Raw genomic sequence first — 21,330 nt, 5'->3', positions numbered from 1 at the left:
CTTTAATGTTCAGTGTAGTGATGTGTTACGGCTGTCTCCAGAGCTAAGGCATCACTTACAGCAGGCTGAGTTATTCCACTAAAAACGGTTTTGTAGAATACAGAATTGACTGGACGAAATTTAAAATAAAGGATTAGCATTTTATGTACTGTTATGCCATCTACTATAAGCGTGTGGAATGATGCTGCTCGAAGTTCTGTCAGTATGTTCTTTACAACAACATCGTTGATTACTTGAACAAACTCAAAGGCGTACTTCTTACTTCGCCAACTGTCTGGTATAGAAACATACTTCCCCATGTGGTTATGAATCAGTTGTACCGACAGCATCGAGGCGTTCATCCTTATGGTAAGAAGAACATTATCCGTTAGGTTTCGAACTTGATCCTCGTTTGACCGCTTGCGCTCGTTTTGCTCAATTAGTTTTCCTCGCTCAATGTAAGTTTCAACCAGCAGACGTTTAAGACCAGTCCCATTTGAGCGGTTGTACGAAATCGCAACATTTCCTACATGAACACGAGACAATAAATGACGTTTTCAGTAGTCAAGCGCCCATGATTCCCAGAGCTTTCCTGTGACCAATTCGTTGCTCTTGTTGCTTTTGTTACAAGTAGTAGCAGCACAGAACTTACACTTCAGTCCAATCTCATCTGAGTATTCTAAGGTGCTTTCTAATTCTACCGAAACATTCTTTGATCTGGCGTATCGGTTGTTACTTTAACTTTGAGCCATTCCAGTTTAAACGAATCTATCGCTTTTTTGTGTGCCACGTTGTTGTACTGCTTTTTACACACACTTTTTCCTCAACATTTTCAAACAGCACACAGTAGTGGACATTTATTCCTGATTTACCTAAGCAGTGTGTGCATACTAAAACATTTCGATCCACATGCACGTAATAATCCCAAGAATCGGATATATAATATATACATCTTTAAACTAAACACAGCAAAAACATCCACCTTAAGTAACGTAAAACTTGCATGTGACTTGGCTTAATCGTCAAAGTTTCAAGATGAGGTGGAGGGGGAGAGGGGCGGGGTCAAGCGACGATTTAAAAAACTTGCAGGGTCAGCTTCAATTCACAATACAATGCAGGTATTAGATGTCAGCTCCGGTCAGTTTTCGGGTAAACCATTAAATCAAGCAATGGGAGTGTCACACAGCCCCGCTCAGGTGAGAGTTAAGTCATAAACTAGACCTGTGCTATGACAACCGAGGTCACCCCCCCCCCCGTCAGTGATAACCGTAGTTTCTGTTTTTACAAAAGAGGAACTAAAAATGTCGCTTAATTCAAATCACTGGCCACAATTTTCCTTTTGAATTAGGCTCGCCCGACGTTCTGGTAATCTGTGCGCGGGGTCAGAAAATGTCTGCGCGGCACATTTGAAAGTACTGCGCGGCCGCGCAGCCGCGCAGCTTAGAGGGAACACTGGTTGGAAACCCTACCGCCACTTGAGTACGATGTTTTTACCAGATGTGTGAAGTCTAGTTTCCTCGGTTGGAAATATTCCTGTTGTTCTAGTGTCGAACTAGGTTGTTTTGAGGACCGTTGATTACTCATTTTTAGAAGGATTTAAACCAAAAATTAGTGGAATCAGAACTAGGGATATTAGCATTTTCAATTGTGATTCTGGGATTACGTAGCAGTGCAAGAAATAAAATTAGGACTAGTAATAATAACTTTGACAAGTGTGATTCTGAGATTATGTAACAATGCGAGGAATGAAATTAGGATTAGAAGAAGTAACATTTAAGAGTGTAATGCTGAGATTACCTAAGCAGAACAGGCGTGTAGGACTTGAGGAAATGATATTTATCTGTGTGTATTCTAAGTTGTATGTTTTTTTTATGAATTAATGTAAGCAAGGTGAATGATTCTGTTCGGAGATGAAGTTTAAAGATTTGTAGTCATATTTTATTTGTATTAAGGATTCAAGTAATATTCCTTGAATACGAAAGACTGGCCAGGTCTTATGTGTATTATTTGTGTTGTCTTCTGCTTTTACATATATATATTGATAAATAAATGCATATTATGTGTGTTACTATCAGTGGCGGAACTAGAAAAAAAGGGCCACCCCGCAAAATATTTTTGAGGCCCCCCCCCTATATATATATATATATATATATATATATATATATATATATATATATATATATATATATATATATATATATAAACACAAAATACGAACGTAGGATACTCATTTCGGGCCTAATCTAGTATTTAAAAAACACATTGTTTTGAAAAATACATAATACTTCTATTTTCAATTCTAACAAATTACAACATATCATGTGTTTAAGTGCATTAGTCTGTTTTGCAAATCTGTGTGTCACTTTTGATGTGGCTGTATAGCTTCCCATACGCGAGCCGGTCAAAAGTATATGAAACATGAAAGCTTTGTATGTGGAATGGTTTCTCGTGTTATGTTTATTTTTATGTTTTGTTAAATTTATATTATTTTTTTTTAAATTCCTTTTTATACTATGTTATTCTTTAGTATGTATTTTATAAAAAAATAATAATTTAGAGAAGTAATTGCTTTTCAATTTGCGTAGTATAAAACTATTAAAAGGAGTTTATGGGCACTTCTATTTGACTATTTAATAAACCGGGAGTGATCTCCCCTAAACTTTCTCGAATATTCTTATATAAAATAACAGGGGATGGAAACTCGGGCTATAGACATGATTTTTAATCCATTTTAAATACTTAAAGTTTTAAAAATAGAATAAAATCTCGTAGATAAATTAATTGCACACCAAGTGAACGCAAATAAAAAAAGCGCATAATAGTGCGCAATATTATTAGTACTTTTAAAATTTACATTAGGTTTTTGAGAAATCGGAAGTAGCGTAAATTACTACTTCCAGTCAACGGAAATTACTCAAAATTTAACAGAAGGTAGAGAATTAGATCTTTTACTTACATGTGAAATTTCATTTATCTATCTGAAATAGTACTCAAGTTATAGGCTTTTAAAAAATTCAAAGTAGGAAAAGTACCACTTCCGGTTATCGGAAATCGCTCAAAAGTTGATACGGATCTACGATTTTGATAAAATACTTATATATGAAATTTCATCAACCTAGCTGTAACGGTACTCAAGTTATCGTGTTTACACACGGACAGACACACACACAGACACACACACACACAGACATACGGACAAGATTGCAAAATTATGTTTTTCCGTATCAGTGAGGTGCACGATTACAATACTTTCTCTATACTACGTATATACGAGAAAGTAAAAAAGGGAAATAAGTCATGTAAGTGGCTTGAATGTTTGTTTATCTTGCACACTAAAGCTTATGTAGAAATTTTTTTTCTTTTACGCAACAGCGTGTGTTAGCTACTGTAGAACATCACTACAGTAGTAGTTTTTTTTTACAAAACCATTATTAAGGTGCGCGAAAACGTAATTTTGAAATACAAAGTCATTGCTTTTTGGTCGGATTTTGGGCCCCTAAACGGCCTGGGCCCCCCCGCATTGCGGGGTCTGGCGGTATGGTAGTTCCGCCCCTGGTTACTATGTTTCATTTTTAGTGTAATATTAATTATTAATGTTGTATTGTTGTGTTAGGTAAAGTAATTAGTTTGCTCAGGTCTTGTAGACCTTCCTGTCCCAACGGGAATGCCACTGATGAGTGAATAAGATCACCTCTCGGTTTAACCCCCACGTAACACACACACACACACACATATATATATATATATATATATATATATATATATATATATATATATATATATATATATAAAAATATATATATGTATATATATATATATATATATATGTATATATATGTATATATATATATATATATATATATATATATATATATATATATATATATATATATATATATATATATATATATATGTATATATATAAATATATATTTATTTATTTATTTATATTATTTTATTATATTATATTTATTTATTTATATATATATATATATGTGAGAGTATATATATATATATATATATATATATATATATATATATATATATATATATATAATTTATTTTTCATACTAGTAGCAGATTAGGACATATGTAGGCTACTACTTTGAAATTTAAATAAAATCCTTTATCATTACTTTTATTATATTTAAAACCGTACCACTATCACAATCTTTATTATATTTTAAAACTTACTTGAGCAAAATTGATAAAGAACAGCTGATTATGGGTGAAATTCAAACCAGGCAACCTTTGCTCCTCTTTCCCTTGTTTGTCAACCCAGTTTCTGTATGCCTTTATTTAGAAAAGAAACATACTGTTAAAATAGTTACATAGTGAACATTTGAATCACATAAAGATGTTGTGAGTATTTGTTAGAAGAAAGTACGTCTGTTAATATGGACATGTTTGAATATTGTGAGATATATTGAGCTGCCATCTTACCCTAAATGACTGCTTTAAGCCACCATTATCTGCTATGTTTTCTCCTTGTGTATTGATTCCATTTAGCTGTGAAAAGCAACATCATGAGAACATTAGTTCAATAAGTTAAAAAATATTCAAAATGTTTGAGATGTTATGTAAAGGTAGTGGGGGTCTTTTTAAAAATCTTTTATGTCTAAAAGATTTTAATTCATGAACTATTCATGAACTACTCTTTTTTGACAGATCTGCTATTTTATTCTAGCTGAAACACAATGATTACATATGTTAAAGGCAGTTAAATTAAAATATCTTTCAACAAAAATAGAATTAAAATACTTCAATATGGCATATCCTTTTATGGTAGGTTGTAAATTAATATTCAACATAAACTACACATGTGTATATGAATGCAATAATTAGACTTTAGATCAACAGGCATTAAGCTACCAAACTACATTTTTTAAAAACATTTCAAAAGACCAAATACATTTTTAACCAAAAAATATATTTGGTTAAAAATGTAAATGGTTTTTAAAATGTTTTTATAATTAATACATTAAAGCTTATACAAGTAATTATAAAATGTCAACATTCAAGCTAGAGTTTATGAAAGAAAAATATATTTTTGAAACTTACTTTTTCTTTTGTCAGCTGTTCAGTAAAGTTGCCATATTGTTCTATTATGCAGCTAGCTTTGCCCTTGAACTTATCTATAGCAGATGAGGACCACCAGTCTACTAAATTTCCATTTTTATCATATTGCCGTCCTGTAAATAATATAGAAAAAAGAATTAATATTCATTGGTAAATGTAAACTTAATGTTAAAATATTTTTATATAAAAACCTCCATCAATCAGCTTTATGGCTACAGAACAACTTTAACATTATTAATATTAATTAAAATAGAAAAATTAGGTCTATTAATAATACATATTATAAGCAGAATCATTATTTTAATAATAGTAAGTCTAATAATTATATTTATACGTATATCTTAAGAAATTATTTCCTTTAAATTAATACTGTCTCTGAGAGTTTTTAAGCCTATTGTAACTGTTAAAACTGACTGCTCTGATAAAATCTACATTTTAACCAAGTATTAAAAAATGCAGAACAATCTTAATTAAAACAACAACAGAAGTTCTTAGTAGCAGAGTTGGTAGTTGTTGATTGATAGATAATAATTTAGAGGCTGTAGCAAAAAAAGTTAGCATTTTAAAGAAAAGTGGATATTTTAACCCCAGTTTTAAAATTTCTATTAATCAAAATTTTATATATAGATCTAGATATATAATTTCATTATTAAAATAGATTTTAAAATAATCACATTACATTGTTGTTTTTTTTTACAACAATCTTTGTTTACATACAATTATGATGCATAGTCATATTATGGATTTAATATTTGTTAATCTATTTTTTGTTAACTACATAACACAAATAAAGAGATTTAAATTAACAAAAGGTTAGCATATTGAAAAATGTATATAGAGAAATATAAAATAGTTTACAAGCAGAACTATTTATTCTAACTGATGCTAATAGAAATGAAGAGGTTTAGCACAAACATACAAGAAATATAAGTTTGATGTATTATTTAAGAGTGTGGCAAATGTAAGAAGAAAAACAGCAATCAATACAAAGGTAGCCACAGAGTGTGGCAAAAGTAAGAAGAAATCCAGCAATCAATACAAAGGTTACCACATTAAGAGTGTGGCAAAAGTAATAAGAAAATCAGCAATCAATAAAAAGGTTACCACATTGTGGCAAAAGTAAGAAGAAATCCAGCAATCAATACAAAGGTTACCACATTAAAAGTGTGGCAAAAGTAAGAAGAAAACCAGCAATCAATACAAAAGTTACCACTGTCATCATAGGCATGTGAGATTTCATGGCCTATAAAATAGCCAATTCCTCCATAGTTGAGAGACCTAGTTATACGTATTCAAAGAGATGATTTAGTTATAGAAAAAAATTTAAAAAGATTGTCTTCAGATCTGATGATTGCAAAATGAAGATACAGTAGAGTTAATCTGTTTTTGAGATGGTATAATAATTATAACACAACAATGATCAGACAGAGTTAATTTTCTTACTCCTGAATACAACTACCCATCACAACTATAATAGCGCAAAGTTTAACAAAATTTCAAGTAGATTATTAATATTAAACCCATTTTATTTTTAATAAAAGTCAACCTTTTTCTTAGTTATATTCTATTTGAATAAAGGCCAAAAAAATGCAGTGTTTCTATTGTCTGAGAAACATTTTAAAATACAATAAAATGCATAAAAACATTTTGTTATGAATTTATATTGATTTGAACATACGAATAATGGTACAAGATGTATTTTGGCAAATAGTTTAATAGGAGTCAGTTAAAATGTGTTGCTTTTCATTTATCAAGTTTAATACAATTTACTGTTATGCTACTTTAAAAATAAAATAATAAATAACAAACTACAATCACAGACATGTAATTTACTTAGATAAACAAATGTTTGTTAGTAAGTAATGTGTTATCAAACAAGCAGCTCAATCAAAATGAAATCGAAAATGGATTTTAATTGGGGTATTAGCTACACATAGCTCTTTGTTAGTACATTTAAATTGTTATATACAAGAAGATAAGTAAAAGCTAAACTGGCTAAAATGAATAAATAATGATGATATAATTTTATTTTGTTTCACAGAATATCAGGTGCTCACAAAAAACTGTGAAATGAAAAACTATTACCCGTGAAAGAAAATGAAAACCAATGTTATTTTTATTATAGTTGATGAGTACCATGTACCATACTGCTTAGCATGAGAAAGAGAAGGGGCCAAAACAAATAGAAACATGAACCAACAGTATTGATATGGTCTAAAATATAATACCCTAAATCTAAACCCTACCCTAAATCTAAACCCTACCCTAAATCTAAACTCTTCCCTAGATCTTAACCCTACAGTAAATTATAAACCCAATGCTCAGCTAAACCCTAGCTCTGTTTCAAGGCAAGCAGTATAGTACTATGTGATTACATACACTTTACAAATAATATGTGCAAAATGTAAAACATTGAGTGAAAATGAAGCAGGGTATAATGTTGATACATGTTATACACACCAACTCATACATCAGCTAATAATTAGTGCATGCAGCTGGGGATTCCCATTTTATTAAAGGATTTTTTGACCTCTCACCTCTGTCGTCAAAGCCATGAGTTATTTCATGACCAATAACCATCCCTATACCTCCATAGTTCATTGACCTGGAATAGTGGCAAACGGTATAACTATCTCAGCTACCAAACCTTTAAAACTTCCCTGATGAAAGTTACACTACACACCACGATATGTGGAGAAGAAACATTTAACCACCCCCTCCACTGACCTATCATACAGCTAAATGCACTACCCTTGCACCACAGCATACCAACCATGGCAAGATCTTTTTGCCATCAGCATCTTCAAGAACAATCACTCCATCTCTAACTTGTTACATTTTTTTTCAAATGAAACTAACCATTTCTCCTTACCCCTTCTAAATATCTTAAAACAAAAGAATGAAATATTACATCCCTTAAATCCAAATTATTTTGCACAATTACAGAATTGAAAATCATTGATAGCAGTACAGTTTGAATGAACAGCAAATAAAATTTAAAGACATCAGAAGAACAATAAAATATGTTTTTTTATTAACCAATTACATTTTTAGAAACTCAAAGACTATTTTAGCTTCACAGTCAATAACCATATAATGGTAATGAGGTTTTTTTTAACTGTTTATGTTTCTTGCTTAATACTATTTTAAATTGTGCAGCTTATGTCAGTTTCAGAAAGATTATTTATTGAGTTTAAATGTATTTAATCAACTTGAGCGAGGGCTATGTGAATGTTTCAACAGCTCATTAGAGTTGTATCATAAATTAAATCATTGATATCTAAACTATCCTAAACTTAATAAATATTGTTTATCCTTTAAAATGCAAAATCTAAGTTAAGTGGTGTTGTTTGGTTTACTAAAATTAAGTTGACTTGGATGACTAGAATAGAATTAAATTTTGAGACTAGAGGGAAGGTTAACTGTCTTTTACATCCTAATTCTCAAACTTTGTTGATGCAGTTGATTAAAAAAAAATTGTTGTTACAAATACAAACAAGTTGAGTACACGTAGCTTACATTGGAAAATTCTTGCTAAAAAATGGTGGTTGAAGGATGCCTGCAGGAAACACTGCAAGAAGATAAAAGATAAGAATTTAGTGAATTTTTTTCTTATTTACACACACAGGAAATGTTTATTAAAGAAGCTTCTAAATAAAAAGAAATAAAGGGAATACTGCTTGAAAACATAAAAGTTAGCAACTTACTGATCTGGTTTTTTAATGAGCTGTAGTAGGCATTTATCGTTGATGGTGCTATAGCCCATCTGTTTGTTAAAATGTATGGTTTTAGGATTATAAGTAACTAAGAAACATTTCGAAAAGACAAAAATGGCCAGGATTTAAACAGAATTTGACACCAAACAGGCAACACAAAAATTAGACAAGTTAATATTATGTTAGAGTTATCTAAAATGTAGGACATATGTGAGAAAGCATTCTTTATTTTAAAATACAAAATATTTACTTTTCTTTATCAACCTCCTTCCTCAGCTGCCGAAAACTTTCAAAGAAATCTTCTCTTTTGTTAGTCAGGATATTGTTGAAAAAATGTTTAACATCATATGTTAGCTGTGAACAGAGATGTTTGATAATAGAACATAATTATGGATTTTATGAAGACTACACAAAACTAGATTAGAAGAAAATGTAAAATGGCAGGAGTGGATTTAGGGGCCTTAACTGTTAAATTATTTTGTAGCAAAATTGATATGATAATTCATGACAAAGAGATTTCCATGATTATTTAACATAGAAATAAATAAAAGAGAAATAGCCATATAATTAAGAAAACTTTTTCAAAATCAACAAATTTAATTAATTTAATTAACTTAAATGATTACATTTTTATACGCTTCTTCTAGGTAAGTATTATTGAGGACCTCCTTAGGATAACCAATCTTTGGTGATATAAAAGCATTCTAAGAAAAGAAAAAAAAAATTACATTGTTAATCAGATTTTAAGTAGCTTTAAAATTTAAATGTTGAAAAAACCTGTTAATTACACTTAAATAATATGTTTTCATTATTAATTATTTTAATTTAATGGTGTCAAAAACTATTTAAAAGATCAGCCAAAACATGAAACATAACCTCAGAACAAAATTTGAACAGTTACCTTTTCCTTGGCTACCAATTTAGTGTCTTCATCCATCCAGTCCACATAAGCCAGAAGTTCATTAAAGGAAGCTTGGAGTTGTGTTATCATATCAGATGCCTGCACAAGGGGAAGTAATATTTTACAGTCAAACAGTTTACAATATGGTTCAGATTTACATGGCTTATTGAACTATATTTGTACCAAAAGTCCTTCAAAGATCTGTTCCCATACCTACAACTTTACATAGTTCAATACTTATAAGCAGAAGCTAACTTTAAATAAGTTTTTTCAAATTTTTAAAGTCCTTACAATATTCTTTGCTTGAACATCAAAGTTGTCTTTGATAAAAAGTTGTCCAACAGGAAGGGAGAGAACTGAGGTTGTGTAGGAACCACAAATCTTGTACCTTGGTTTTCTAGCAGTGGTGCCATAAACGACCTGTTGTATGTAAAAAAATGTTATAAAAATCATATTGTATGTAATCAAAATAACATTAAGAGGTTTGTGGGCATAAAAATTATTTAAGTCCACTTTTAAATGTGCACTGTAAACCTGCACTGCTGTGAGTTAGAATCTGCTTTTTTTTTAAAAAATCATAGAGGGCATCAGTTGTTTTCTTTTAAAACTAAAATATAATTTAATTCAATTAAAAAATAAAGTAAATTTCAGATCAATTACCTAATAAATGATTAGAGATCTAAAACAAATTAAGAGCAGTTTAATTTACATAATAAACCGGTAGATTAGATTTCAGTGTCAGTCTTTAAGTGTGTTTAATTCTGATTTTATGATTTATATGATGAAACACTTTGGGAATCAGAAAAATAATCCTAGATAAATAAAAGGATTACTATAAAAAGTCCATAATGTGATTTTAAACTCACGTTTTAGGATTTTAAATGAAATATTTAGTTAATTTTTTTGTAAGGATTTTAAAACCTTCCACCACAAATAGGTTCACATATGTTTAAGATAAAGAAATAACTAAAATGCCTAAATGTAGATCCTAAACACTGTCTTCATATTTTGGCTCTATCTCAAAACTAGCCTGATGTCTAGCAACTTATTTTATTGTAGGGTCATAATGTCAGTGTCCTTGCCTTATCATACACAGCCTTTGCAGCCAGATATTTGTCTCCCATAGCTTCAAAGTGTTGCTTGATCAGACGCCACATCAGGAAGTTAGCTATCGTCCTGAAAACGTTGAGTTTTATTGTCGTTAGATTTTGAATGTAGTTATTTTAAATTTCAAACATCTAATACATTATTGTTGTTCTATCTAGAGATGAAGAGTTTGAATATTTTAAATTTCAACCTTTTTGGTGTGGCTTCTAGCACCTTTGATAAACGCTCATAGTACAAGGGAGACAAGTTGATCAAAATTTCATCACCAGTCACATCTGTAAGGCCGATCTCGGGACTTGAGAAGATTTGATTGAAAAAACTTGTCCAATTGAATTGCTGAGAAAAATATGAATATAAACGTGGGCTTTTTATTATCTTTCATTTATATCTTATAATGAAATAATTCTTATGATGTGTATTATTAGATGTGTCTTATTTAATGTGTTTTGTCTTATGTGTGGGTTTTGTGCTGTGCTTTTTCTTGTATGTTTTGTGTGTTTGTTCTGATGTGTTTTGTGTTGTGTTTTATCTGATGTGTTTTATTTTATGTGTTTTGTGATGTGTTGCATCTGTATCTTGTATATAGTGTTTAATCTTGGACTTCCTGTTTTATATGTTGCATCCATAAAACAATCAAATTTCAAAGTGCACGCAATGTTTATGCAGAAAAATTCCAGCAGAAGCATCCATCTTGTAACTAACAATCTGCTCCATATTTCACAAGCCAACAGATAGGTTCAACTAGGAGCAGGTGTCGCAATCTTCAGGTAGGCAAGAGGTAAGAGTTCTCTTGTGTGCCTGACATCCACCCAATCTTACATGGAACAACGAACAACAACACAGTTTTCACCACTGTTTCAACTAAAAGTTTGTGCAGTTGATGCAGTTGTAAGAAAGACCAGTTTAATTTTGATATCAGCCACGTTTGAGGGTTTCTTTCAGACATTGTTTTTCCAGGTATTATTTGTTTAAAGTATATATATTTTCTACATAATTTTTTTTCTGTTTAGTCCAGGAGGGGTGTGGGGGATACCCTTACTTTTCCCGGAGAAATGCCTGAAAGAACCTCTACTACTTACTTGACTGTAGTTCCCAATAATTTCTCTCAGCGTCATGGGGTTGTATAATTTTTTGCTGTCTCTTCGTTGTTCATCAGGGACTGATATCTACAGGAAAATATTTACCCAAAATAATTAATCTAATATATAAAGTTCAATTCTGTATGTAAAATGTTTGTAAAATGTTTGTCGTGGATACTTCAATGGATTTAAGTGTTAGATTATTATATTGCTCATGGTCTAAATTTATGAGTTAAAAAAATTACTATTGAAAGTCTTTAAAAACAATTTTTATTTTATATACTTAGAATAATAATTTTCAATTATGAACATTACATAAAAATTTTTAAAAGTGTATCAACGTTTATAAAAGTTCTAAAATTGTGTCTGAAATGTATTGACTACACAGTTACTTCCCTTAAAAAAACATTAAATCCGGGGAAGAAAGAATTTACTTTTTATTACTTTGTTTTGGTGTTAAGAAAAAAAATAATTACATAATTAGCGGGGATTGATTAAGTGCAATGTCGTTGGTATTTTAAATACTGCCTTTTATTTATTCTATACACTGAACATACTGTTCTCTAATTATTTTTTAAAATCAATAACATTTAATAAGCCAGGTCCTACAAATCCTAGATCTATATGTTTATTTCTTTCCATTTACGGGTAACCTTGGAGTATTATAATTTTGTTCACTAAATTGAAACAGGCGCGTCCGCCTGCGCACCTGCACGGTTCGCTTTGGCGCCCTGGGCTATCATGTGAGCGCTATGCTGCATAATTTTAAACAGTGCGATAGACTATGGATAAGAAAGGTTACTATAGTCTTTAAGTGAATCAAATCCGGGCGTCCTCCGGCACCCCGACAGGGTGCTATTTGGCGCCCCGGGCCTTCCCGTGTACGCTATGGTACCTACGTTCGCGTAAGTGAGTTCAAAATACTATGAATAAATTGGGTACTATAGTCGTTTACTAAGTTGAAAATAGGCGGTTACGCCGCACGTCGTCATGTTGCGATTTGGCGCCCCGGGCTAGACTGTGGACACTTTGAGTTTATCTTTGCGTTTGTGTTTTCTTTGTGTTTGAGTTTGGGTTTGCGTTTGTGGTTGTGTTTGCGTTTGGATTTGGGTTTTAGGTTTGTTTTCATTTGCTTTTTTTCTTTGCGTTTGTGTTTTCTTTGTGTTTGTGATTGTGTTTGTGTTTGCGTTTGTTTTTGTGTTTTCGTTTGTGTTTGTATTTGCGTTTGTGTTATGTTTGCGTTGTTGTTTTTTTGGTGTGTTTTGGTTTTGTTTGGTTGTGGTTGGGTTTGTGTTTGCGTTTGGATTTGGATTTGTTTTCGTTTGCTTTTTTGTTTGCGTTAGTGTTTGTGTTTTTTGTGTTTGTGGTAGGGTTTGTCTTTGCGTTTGTTTTTGTGTTTTCGTTTGTGTTTGTTTTGTGTTAGTGTTATGTTTGCGTTTTTTGTGTGTTTTGGTTGGTTGTGGTTAGGGTGGGCAATGCCGCATAAATGCTGATTACTAAACACACAAGTTATGGTCCATTACAGATACGTTTTTCAGAGATGCCAGTCCAGGGCCTGGCCGTGGCGGCTAGTAGACAATAAAGTCAAAATTTAGGCTTTGAAACTTCAAACGTTATAGAACAGAAAAGTGTTAGTAGTATCTAGGTAGTCTATACTTGTTTATAAAAATATTAAGCAAGCAACGTACATTAGCCAGTTGAATCTCAAAGTCGACAATATCCTTGATATCCTGAGCTGCAGTGCTAGCATTAGCGAAGCCCATGAGGTTACCCACAGCGTAAATAAATTCTTCATAAGCTTTTAGCATTGTGTCGTTTCTCTCCACCAGGTAATACTTCTGTCCTGGCAGGCCGAATGACGACGGCTGGTCTATCTGAAAAACAAATGAGCTCCACTATCTACAGATGTATTAGAGAGTTTTTAAAACATACATTGTATCCTCTGTGGGAACACCAAAGTTCCCTTTTCAAACATGATGGTGCCAGTGAAGTTGAGTTCACCTGTTTCTGTGACGGCGGCATATGAAGAGATAGTGTGGTGAGCACTATACCCAGCTGGCTTTACTCTTTACGCTGGCTTTAGTCTCTAGCTTGAGTTAAGTACCCATTAGAGCTGGGTAGACTCAGGAAAGTTCTACTAACTTGAACCCGGATTCAAGATCGAGACTTTCTGATAAGCAGTCTAGCGCTCTACTGCTAGGCCACGCCGCCCCCCTTAGTGTAGTTGTCCCCCTCCCTTTAAATCCTAAATTACATATAACAAAATAAACACATATTTGTATAAGATATACACTAACAAAGCAACTGAATAGTGGCTGTCACAAATTTTGTAACGTCACGTTCAGTGGCGTCACTAGGTCGGGTGACACCCGGTGCGGTACCCTAATGTGTCACCCTACTCCACCAACAAATAAACCTATGTATGCTGTATTAAAATGATAGGGGTCACCCTACCCCCGATAGTGTCACCCTCTCGAGCAGCAAATAACCCTATGTGTGATGTATTAACATTATAGGTAAGTAGATTTTGTTTTGGTGTCACCCTATTGGATCGAGTCACCCGGTGCGGTCTGCAACCACCACCCCCCCCCCCCATTGTGAATGAAATAGCCAAGTCAATCAATTGAATAACCTCCGCCTTTTTACCTTTTGAAATTTTTTTTAGAATTGTAGACTGAGACAAATTCGAAATTGTAATAAGATCTTTATTTTACTGCGCGATATAGGAGTAAGACATATAGGAGCCTTATTTTTAGCACGGTCATAGATTCGTGTAGCTAAAACAGGTTTGTCGCTGTTTTTGTTTTAATGACTTTGGATTTAATTAAAAACCATTTTTGTGCGTTCGTTTTATGCATTTGTTAACAAGATTCGATGATTTCATATGTTAACAATACAAGTTTAATTATGAACTCTGACAGTTAAATTACCTGCATGATGTATCTGGAAGAGTTCATGTTGTCTGAGGAGACGTACAACGTAATTATTATGTAGAGCTCGTTTCGATGAAGGTTAGCAATCGTCGTGGCCAAATCAAAACTACCCTCGTCCCAAGAGCTGTTTGTCAACGGCCAGCCGCCGTAAGTGTCGGCCAGATATTGCTTGATTGGGCCATCTCCCAGCTTGTTGATTTGGTCTGAAGTAGATAAAAATCTGGGCTAGAAAACAGCTTTTTATTTTTATCGGCAGAGGGAGGGGCTGTCATGTTTTATAATTTTACGAGCCGCTATTTAGTTGTTTTATTTTTTACTTTTCAGTAATTCATACTTTGTGAATGCTGCCACTGAAAATATTTGCTTTAAAACACTAAAACACCTTTTTCCCCCTACCCCTCCACCCCCCCCCCCCTTGAAAGCAGCCTCCTTTTAGTTACCTCTCATAATTTTAAATAGCCGTCACTAAACCCGTCTCTACGATTGTAAACATTTAGCGTGAACCACAGCTCACCAGACCATGTGGGGGTGGGGGTGGTAGCGATATGCCTAGAGAGGAAGAGAGGGGGCTGCTAGGCGCGCTTACAGCTTGGTGTTTTCTAGGGTCCCCAAGAAGAGAATTGTATATATATATTACTGCTGCATTTGCAAAAATGGAGTGTTAAGTTATATAAACTTATAAATTAGTGTCACGTAATCACGCACATACGCACACACGAGCGCACACACACACACACACACACTAATTGTTTAAGGAAGTAGTTACCCATGTTCATGCATGATGCATACAAATCCTTGGCTTTCTTAATGCTTGGAATGTCTTGCTTATCTGGTTGCTCCAACAAATCTAGAGATCAGAGAGAGAAATAACATCTTAGTTTGATGTTTTTAAACTGTTATTTTGTATACACGGATAGGCTCGATTGAATTTCTCCATAGTTGTGTGCATGGACAGCTGCAGGCAAACTTCATGATGGCAGCTGTTAAATATAGACTCCAACAGAAGATGTTCAATAAGCAAAGTCATGATCTATCAAATCTGATTAGTAAGTCACGATGGACAATAATCTTTTCTTTACAATTATCGCCATTCGAATCGTATCTAGCGATAAAAAAAAATAAAACACGAAATACAAATTTGTCGTCTACCAATGGTACAGGGTAATACCGAGTGTCAAAATGTCTGGATCTACAAAGATATTCAAAAACTGAATATACAAAGATATTCAATGACTGGATCTACAAAGATATTCAATGACTGGATCTACAAAGATATTCAATAACTGGATCTACAAAGATATTCAATGACTGGATCTACAAAGATATTCAATGACTGGAAAGATATTCAAAGACTGAATCTGTAAAGATTCTAAGGGGAAAAAAATTGACGAACCAAAACAAAATATTAACTCTATGACAGCAGTTTATCACAGCCATTACAGGTGCTTTTTTGTCAATATAATACATAAATATGGGTTAGACGTGATAGAAACTGACCACTAGCGACCACTGTTCAGCGTTTAAAATAAATGAATCTCTTAACGTTCATACCTTTTAAAATGATGTCCACTTTATCGGTCAAGACGCCAAAAATGTTGAAACTTGACTGGTCATCTGGGATGACGTTTTCCTTGAGCCACTGACCACAGGAGAACTGATAGAAGTTATCACACGGGTCAGTTTTTAAGTCCATGTTGCTGGCCACACTAGCAGCTGGTAGAGGACAATTAGTTTGGTTTACATACAACTTTTATGTCAAGCGGGGTTATGGTTAGAGTTGTGGTTAACTTTGATTACAGGCAGTAATAAGCTATGACAATAAACATTGCTTTTTAGACCTAGCGATCCATTGAAGTAGAGTTCATATGTTTCTTGACCTCGGCATATAAAGGGATGGTGTGGTCAGTCTTTATTTTCCCCAACTTAAGTCAGGTACGAATTCGAGCTGGGCGGACTCAGGGACTTTCTACAGTTACAGGTCCGAACCGAGATCCGAGCTTGAGACCTTAGAGCTAGCAGCCAAAGCGATTAAATTATTCAGTAAATATTTTATCCAGTGTTACCAGCCCTCCAGCCTCCTTCTCATACTCTCGGTAACCCCACCCCTCAAGGTACCGCGTATTGCTGTAGAGCGCTGAGTAGAGGAGAAATGTACAGCAATGTCTTACTGCTCAAACCTTTCGATGCTATTTCTTTCTAAACTAAATATAAATAAACCGGGAGTGATCTCCGCTAAACTTTCTCGAATATTCTTATAAAAAACAACAGGGGATGGGAACTCGGGATATAGACATGATTTTTAATCCATTTTAAATACTTTAACTTTTTAAAATAAAATACGATCTCGTAGAAAAAAAATTGCACACCAAGTGAACGCCAAACAAAATGTGCATAATAAAGCGCAATATTATTAGTACTTTATAAATTTACATTAGTTTTATGAGTAATCGGAAATAGCTTAAATTACTACTTCCGGTCAACGAAAATTACTCAAAATTTGATAAAACGTAGAGAATTAGATCTTTTACTTACATGTGCAATTTCATTTATCTATCTGAAATAGTACTTAAGTTAAGGGATTTTGAAAAAATTCAAAGTAGAAAAAGTACCACTTCCGGTTATCAGAAATCGCTCAAAAGTTGATACGGATCTACGATTTTGATATAATACTTATATATGAAATTTAATCAACATAGTTGTAACAGTACTCAAGTTATCGTGTTTACACACACACAGACACACACACAGAGACACACACACACACACACACACACACATACGGACAAGATTGCAAAACTATGTTTTCCGACTCAGGGAGCCCTAAAACGTCGAGATTTGCAAAAAGTCTCGATTTTTTTTTGCACGATTACAAGACTTTCTCTATACTTCGTATATACGAGAAAGTAAAAAAAAAACCATCTATGCCTGTATAACTTATGCTGGTTAGTTCTAGCGAAGTATGTATTCAGAATTTACGCTAGTTTTATTCAAAAGTGTGTTTAAATAGCCTATATACAAGAACCATTTAATGAAAGCACCAATGAACATGTTGAACTTCAAGAAGTTTTTAAATAACAAATGTGCAGTGTAGATGTTTTTGACAGGGAAATTAAAATGTAATTGGCACTTACATGTCTTGACACATTCTTGAGACATGCAGATATCTGTGGATTACAAGCAATAGGTTTTGCTGTCAGAAATTATTGCTGGGAAAACAACATTGATTATGTCCCCTGTATTACATTGTGTATGACTTGGTCTGTTTGACAACATTATCTACGTTAGGTTTCACACCCATGCTAAGTTGTAACACGTTTAAGTAAATGGCGTGTTACACGTTTAAGTAAATGGCGTGTTTTATAATGTTTTTTGAAAATGTGACATTTAAAAAAAACCTCCTCTATACGTGATATAACATTAAATGTCATTTCTAGAGATAACCATCAACTCATTTTAAATACGATTTATATAACCCACCATCTTCCAATGTGGCAAAATTTGGTTCTAAAAATATTGTCTTTACAAATATCTTAAGAAACAAATAACTTGCGAGAAAACAACCAAAGGGCAGACACGTTACATCATTATTTGAAAGTGTGTGAAATAAATAATTTGGTAGACAATTGTGTTACCTTATTTATTCAACAATTGTGTCACCTAATTCATACAACAATTGTGTCATCTAATTCAGATAAAAATTGTGTCACCTAATTCAAACAACAATTGTGTTACCTAATTTATACAACAACTGTGTCATCTAATTCAAACAACAATTGTGTTACCTAATTCAGACAACAGTTCTAAACATTGTGTGTGTGTTAAACCATTAATCTAAAGAAAATTAAATGTTCAACATTTGTTTCTATGCTCATACACACTATGACACCTGACACACCGCCAAAGCCCCTAGTTGTGAAACAATATTAGCACGACATACGTTATGAGAGGACAGAAATAATTACCTGACGCCGCTATTGCAGGAGACACCTGGGCGCTGCTCGGGGATTTATTTTTCTCCACGATTAAGACGATGACAACAGCAATAAGGGCAGCAACCACTGCCAGCAACAGCAGCAGCAGAACTTTTTCTAGCAACGTCCTCCGTGTGCATCGTCCGCCCTTGGTGAAGCTGGGGAAAAATCAACATTTGGGTTATGTCCCCTGTATTACATTGTGTATGAGCGGGTGGGATTAAACATTAACTAACCAATTCGGTGAGCGGAATTAAGTGCAACGGAAACTTGCGCGACGGAAAACTGCGCAACGGAAAACTTCGCAACGGAAAAACTGCGCACAAAGAAAATGCACAAGGGCATTTTTGTTTCCTTAAATCGAGCATTTATAGACATTAGTAACATAATAAAGCACGTTTCACGAAATATGAAAAAATAAAAGTGTATTAGTATTTTTCTGTTTGCGCAGTTTTCCGTTGCGCAGTTTTCCGTTGCGCAGTTTTCTGTTGCGCAGTTTTCCAATTGCGCATTTGTTTTTGATACATTGACCTGAATTGTTTTCTAGTTGAGTGGGCGAGTATGGTGAAACAGGGAGTTGAAGCTTGCTGATACCCTACCAAGCCAGATATAAGGAGGGAAACTGTGATTAAAGAATAATTAAGCTAGTTTCTAAACATTCATAGCTAAAGCAAGCAATGACAAGAACAGAGTTGGAGGTGGGAGTAGTTTGAATAAGCCTGAGGGTTGAAGCACGGCTGTTCCACTAGATGTACAACCACAACACCGATACGAGAAATGTGAATGTACTGATATGTGATGTCAGCTGAAGCTAGAGTTAAATGTTGAATTTACTGTTTAGAAAATCTTTACTCCGATTTGTTTCCTAATATGTAATTAACGTAATTTACCTTTTATAAATAGTCTTAATAACAAGAGACATAGCTTTTACACACGATACAATCAAAACATGAGAAAATACAATAGTTTTAAAAACAAAACAAAAGATCTATGAAGGTGATTGCAAGAAATCGTCTGGTCCATCACCGCTCTCATTTGCTCTCTACACGGTCAGCCTCAAGAGATGCCCATATGCCAGACCCATGATACCTCCCCCTAGACCCGACGGTCTCAATATTTCTTTCACTAATTTTACCAGCTAGACCCGTGGGTCTAAACATTTCTCAGAAATACAGAACCACATTATAGAACACGCATTTAAAGGGTAAGAAAACGAAACACTACACCGGCAATATTTCGAACTAAAAAAAAGTTTTTTTCTTTACCTAGATATTCCCAATAAAGAATAAAATCCGCGTTTAGGATAAAAAAAAAAAGATAAACAATACTAAAAGCAAGACTTAAAAATTTAATTTTGGTAGAAAAAGTCTGAAAAATGTAAATTATTGTTTGGGCAATACATTTTATGATTTTGCACAATTTTAGAAGATTAAGCAGGTAGATAGAGCAGGTAGATAGAGCAAGTAGACCAAGTAGATAGAGCAGGTAGATAGAGCAGGTAGATAGAGCAGGTAGATAGAGCAGGTAGATAGAGCAGGTAGATAGAGCAGGTAGATAGAGCAGGTAAATAGAGCAGGTAGACCAGGTAGATAGAGCAGGTAGATAGAGCAGGTAGATAGAGCAGGTAGATAGAGCAGGTAGATAGAGCAGGTAAATAGAGCAGGTAGATAGAGCAGGTAGATAGAGCAGGTAGATAGAGCAGGTAGATAGAGAAGGTAGATAGAGCAGGTAGATAGAGAAGGTAGATAGAGCAGGTAGATAGAGCAGGTAGATAGAGCAGGTAGATAGTGCAGGTAGATAGAGCAGGTAGAGCAGGTAGATAGAGCAGGTAGATAGAGCAGGTAGATAGAGCAGGTAGATAGAGCAGGTAGATAGAGCAGGTAGATAGAGCAGGTAGATAGAGCAGGTAAATAGAGCAGGTAGATAGTGCAGGTAGATAGAGCAGGTAGAGCAGGTAGAGCAGGTAGATAGAGCAGGTAGATAGAGCAGGTAGATAAAGCAGGTAAATAGAGCAGGTAGATAGTGCAGGTAGATAGAGCAGGTAGAGCAGGTAGATAGAGCAGGTAAATAGAGCAGGTAAATAGAGCAGGTAGATAGAGCAGGTAGATAGAGCAGGTAGATAGAGCAGGTAGATAGAGCAGGTAGATATAGCAGGTAGATAGAGCAGGTAGATATAGCAGGTAGATAGAGCAGGTAGATAGAGCAGGTAGATAGAGCAGGTAAATAGAGCAGGTAGATAGAGCAGATAGAGCAGGTAGATAGAGCAGATAGAGCAGGTAGATAGAGCAGGTAGATAGAGCAGGTAGATAGAGCAAGTAGATAAAGCAGGTAGAGCAGGTAGATAGATCAGGTAGATAGAGCAGGTAGATAGAGCAGGTAGATAGAGCAGGTAGGTAGAGCAGGTAGATGGATCAGGTAGAGCAGCTAGATAACCGTCCACAGCTGCACAGGAAAAAACATTCAGTTTTCAAACAGCAGGTGGTCAGGGATTGAAGTCTGACAAAGAAAGTTTGTGTTTCAGCACAGTGCTGTATAGTTTCTCATGTTTCAGCACAGTGCTGTACC

General features: G+C 33.9%; 1 protein-coding gene across 3 annotated transcripts in view; it reads right to left on the bottom strand.

The window, feature by feature from the left end:
- The window catches only part of LOC131939705 (neprilysin-1), a 50,310-nt gene that overhangs the window by 3,378 nt on the left and 25,602 nt on the right, over positions 1-21,330 (bottom strand). For all 3 annotated transcript variants that reach the window (XM_059298165.1, XM_059298163.1, XM_059298164.1), the window contains 19 exons: positions 18,757-18,923; positions 17,926-17,958; positions 16,346-16,507; positions 15,561-15,641; positions 14,792-14,997; positions 13,550-13,735; positions 11,862-11,948; positions 10,973-11,118; positions 10,758-10,851; positions 9,967-10,095; positions 9,676-9,774; positions 9,401-9,478; positions 9,025-9,128; positions 8,766-8,824; positions 8,578-8,629; positions 7,596-7,663; positions 5,041-5,171; positions 4,423-4,488; positions 4,174-4,272 (listed from right to left, as the gene is read on the bottom strand). In XM_059298165.1, coding sequence (XP_059154148.1) covers positions 4,174-4,272; positions 4,423-4,488; positions 5,041-5,171; positions 7,596-7,663; positions 8,578-8,629; positions 8,766-8,824; positions 9,025-9,128; positions 9,401-9,478; positions 9,676-9,774; positions 9,967-10,095; positions 10,758-10,851; positions 10,973-11,118; positions 11,862-11,948; positions 13,550-13,735; positions 14,792-14,997; positions 15,561-15,641; positions 16,346-16,507; positions 17,926-17,958; positions 18,757-18,923 — 2,047 coding nt within the window. The remainder of the gene's footprint in view (positions 1-4,173; positions 4,273-4,422; positions 4,489-5,040; positions 5,172-7,595; positions 7,664-8,577; positions 8,630-8,765; positions 8,825-9,024; positions 9,129-9,400; positions 9,479-9,675; positions 9,775-9,966; positions 10,096-10,757; positions 10,852-10,972; positions 11,119-11,861; positions 11,949-13,549; positions 13,736-14,791; positions 14,998-15,560; positions 15,642-16,345; positions 16,508-17,925; positions 17,959-18,756; positions 18,924-21,330) is intronic.

This window comes from Physella acuta, unplaced genomic scaffold, assembly GCF_028476545.2.
Source record: "Physella acuta isolate Inbredline_101_S28 unplaced genomic scaffold, ASM2847654v3 ptg000290l, whole genome shotgun sequence".
NCBI lineage: Eukaryota > Metazoa > Mollusca > Gastropoda > Physidae > Physella > Physella acuta.
The sequence above is the reverse complement of the archived record's forward strand: the minus strand, read 5'-3'. Positions and strand labels throughout refer to the sequence as shown.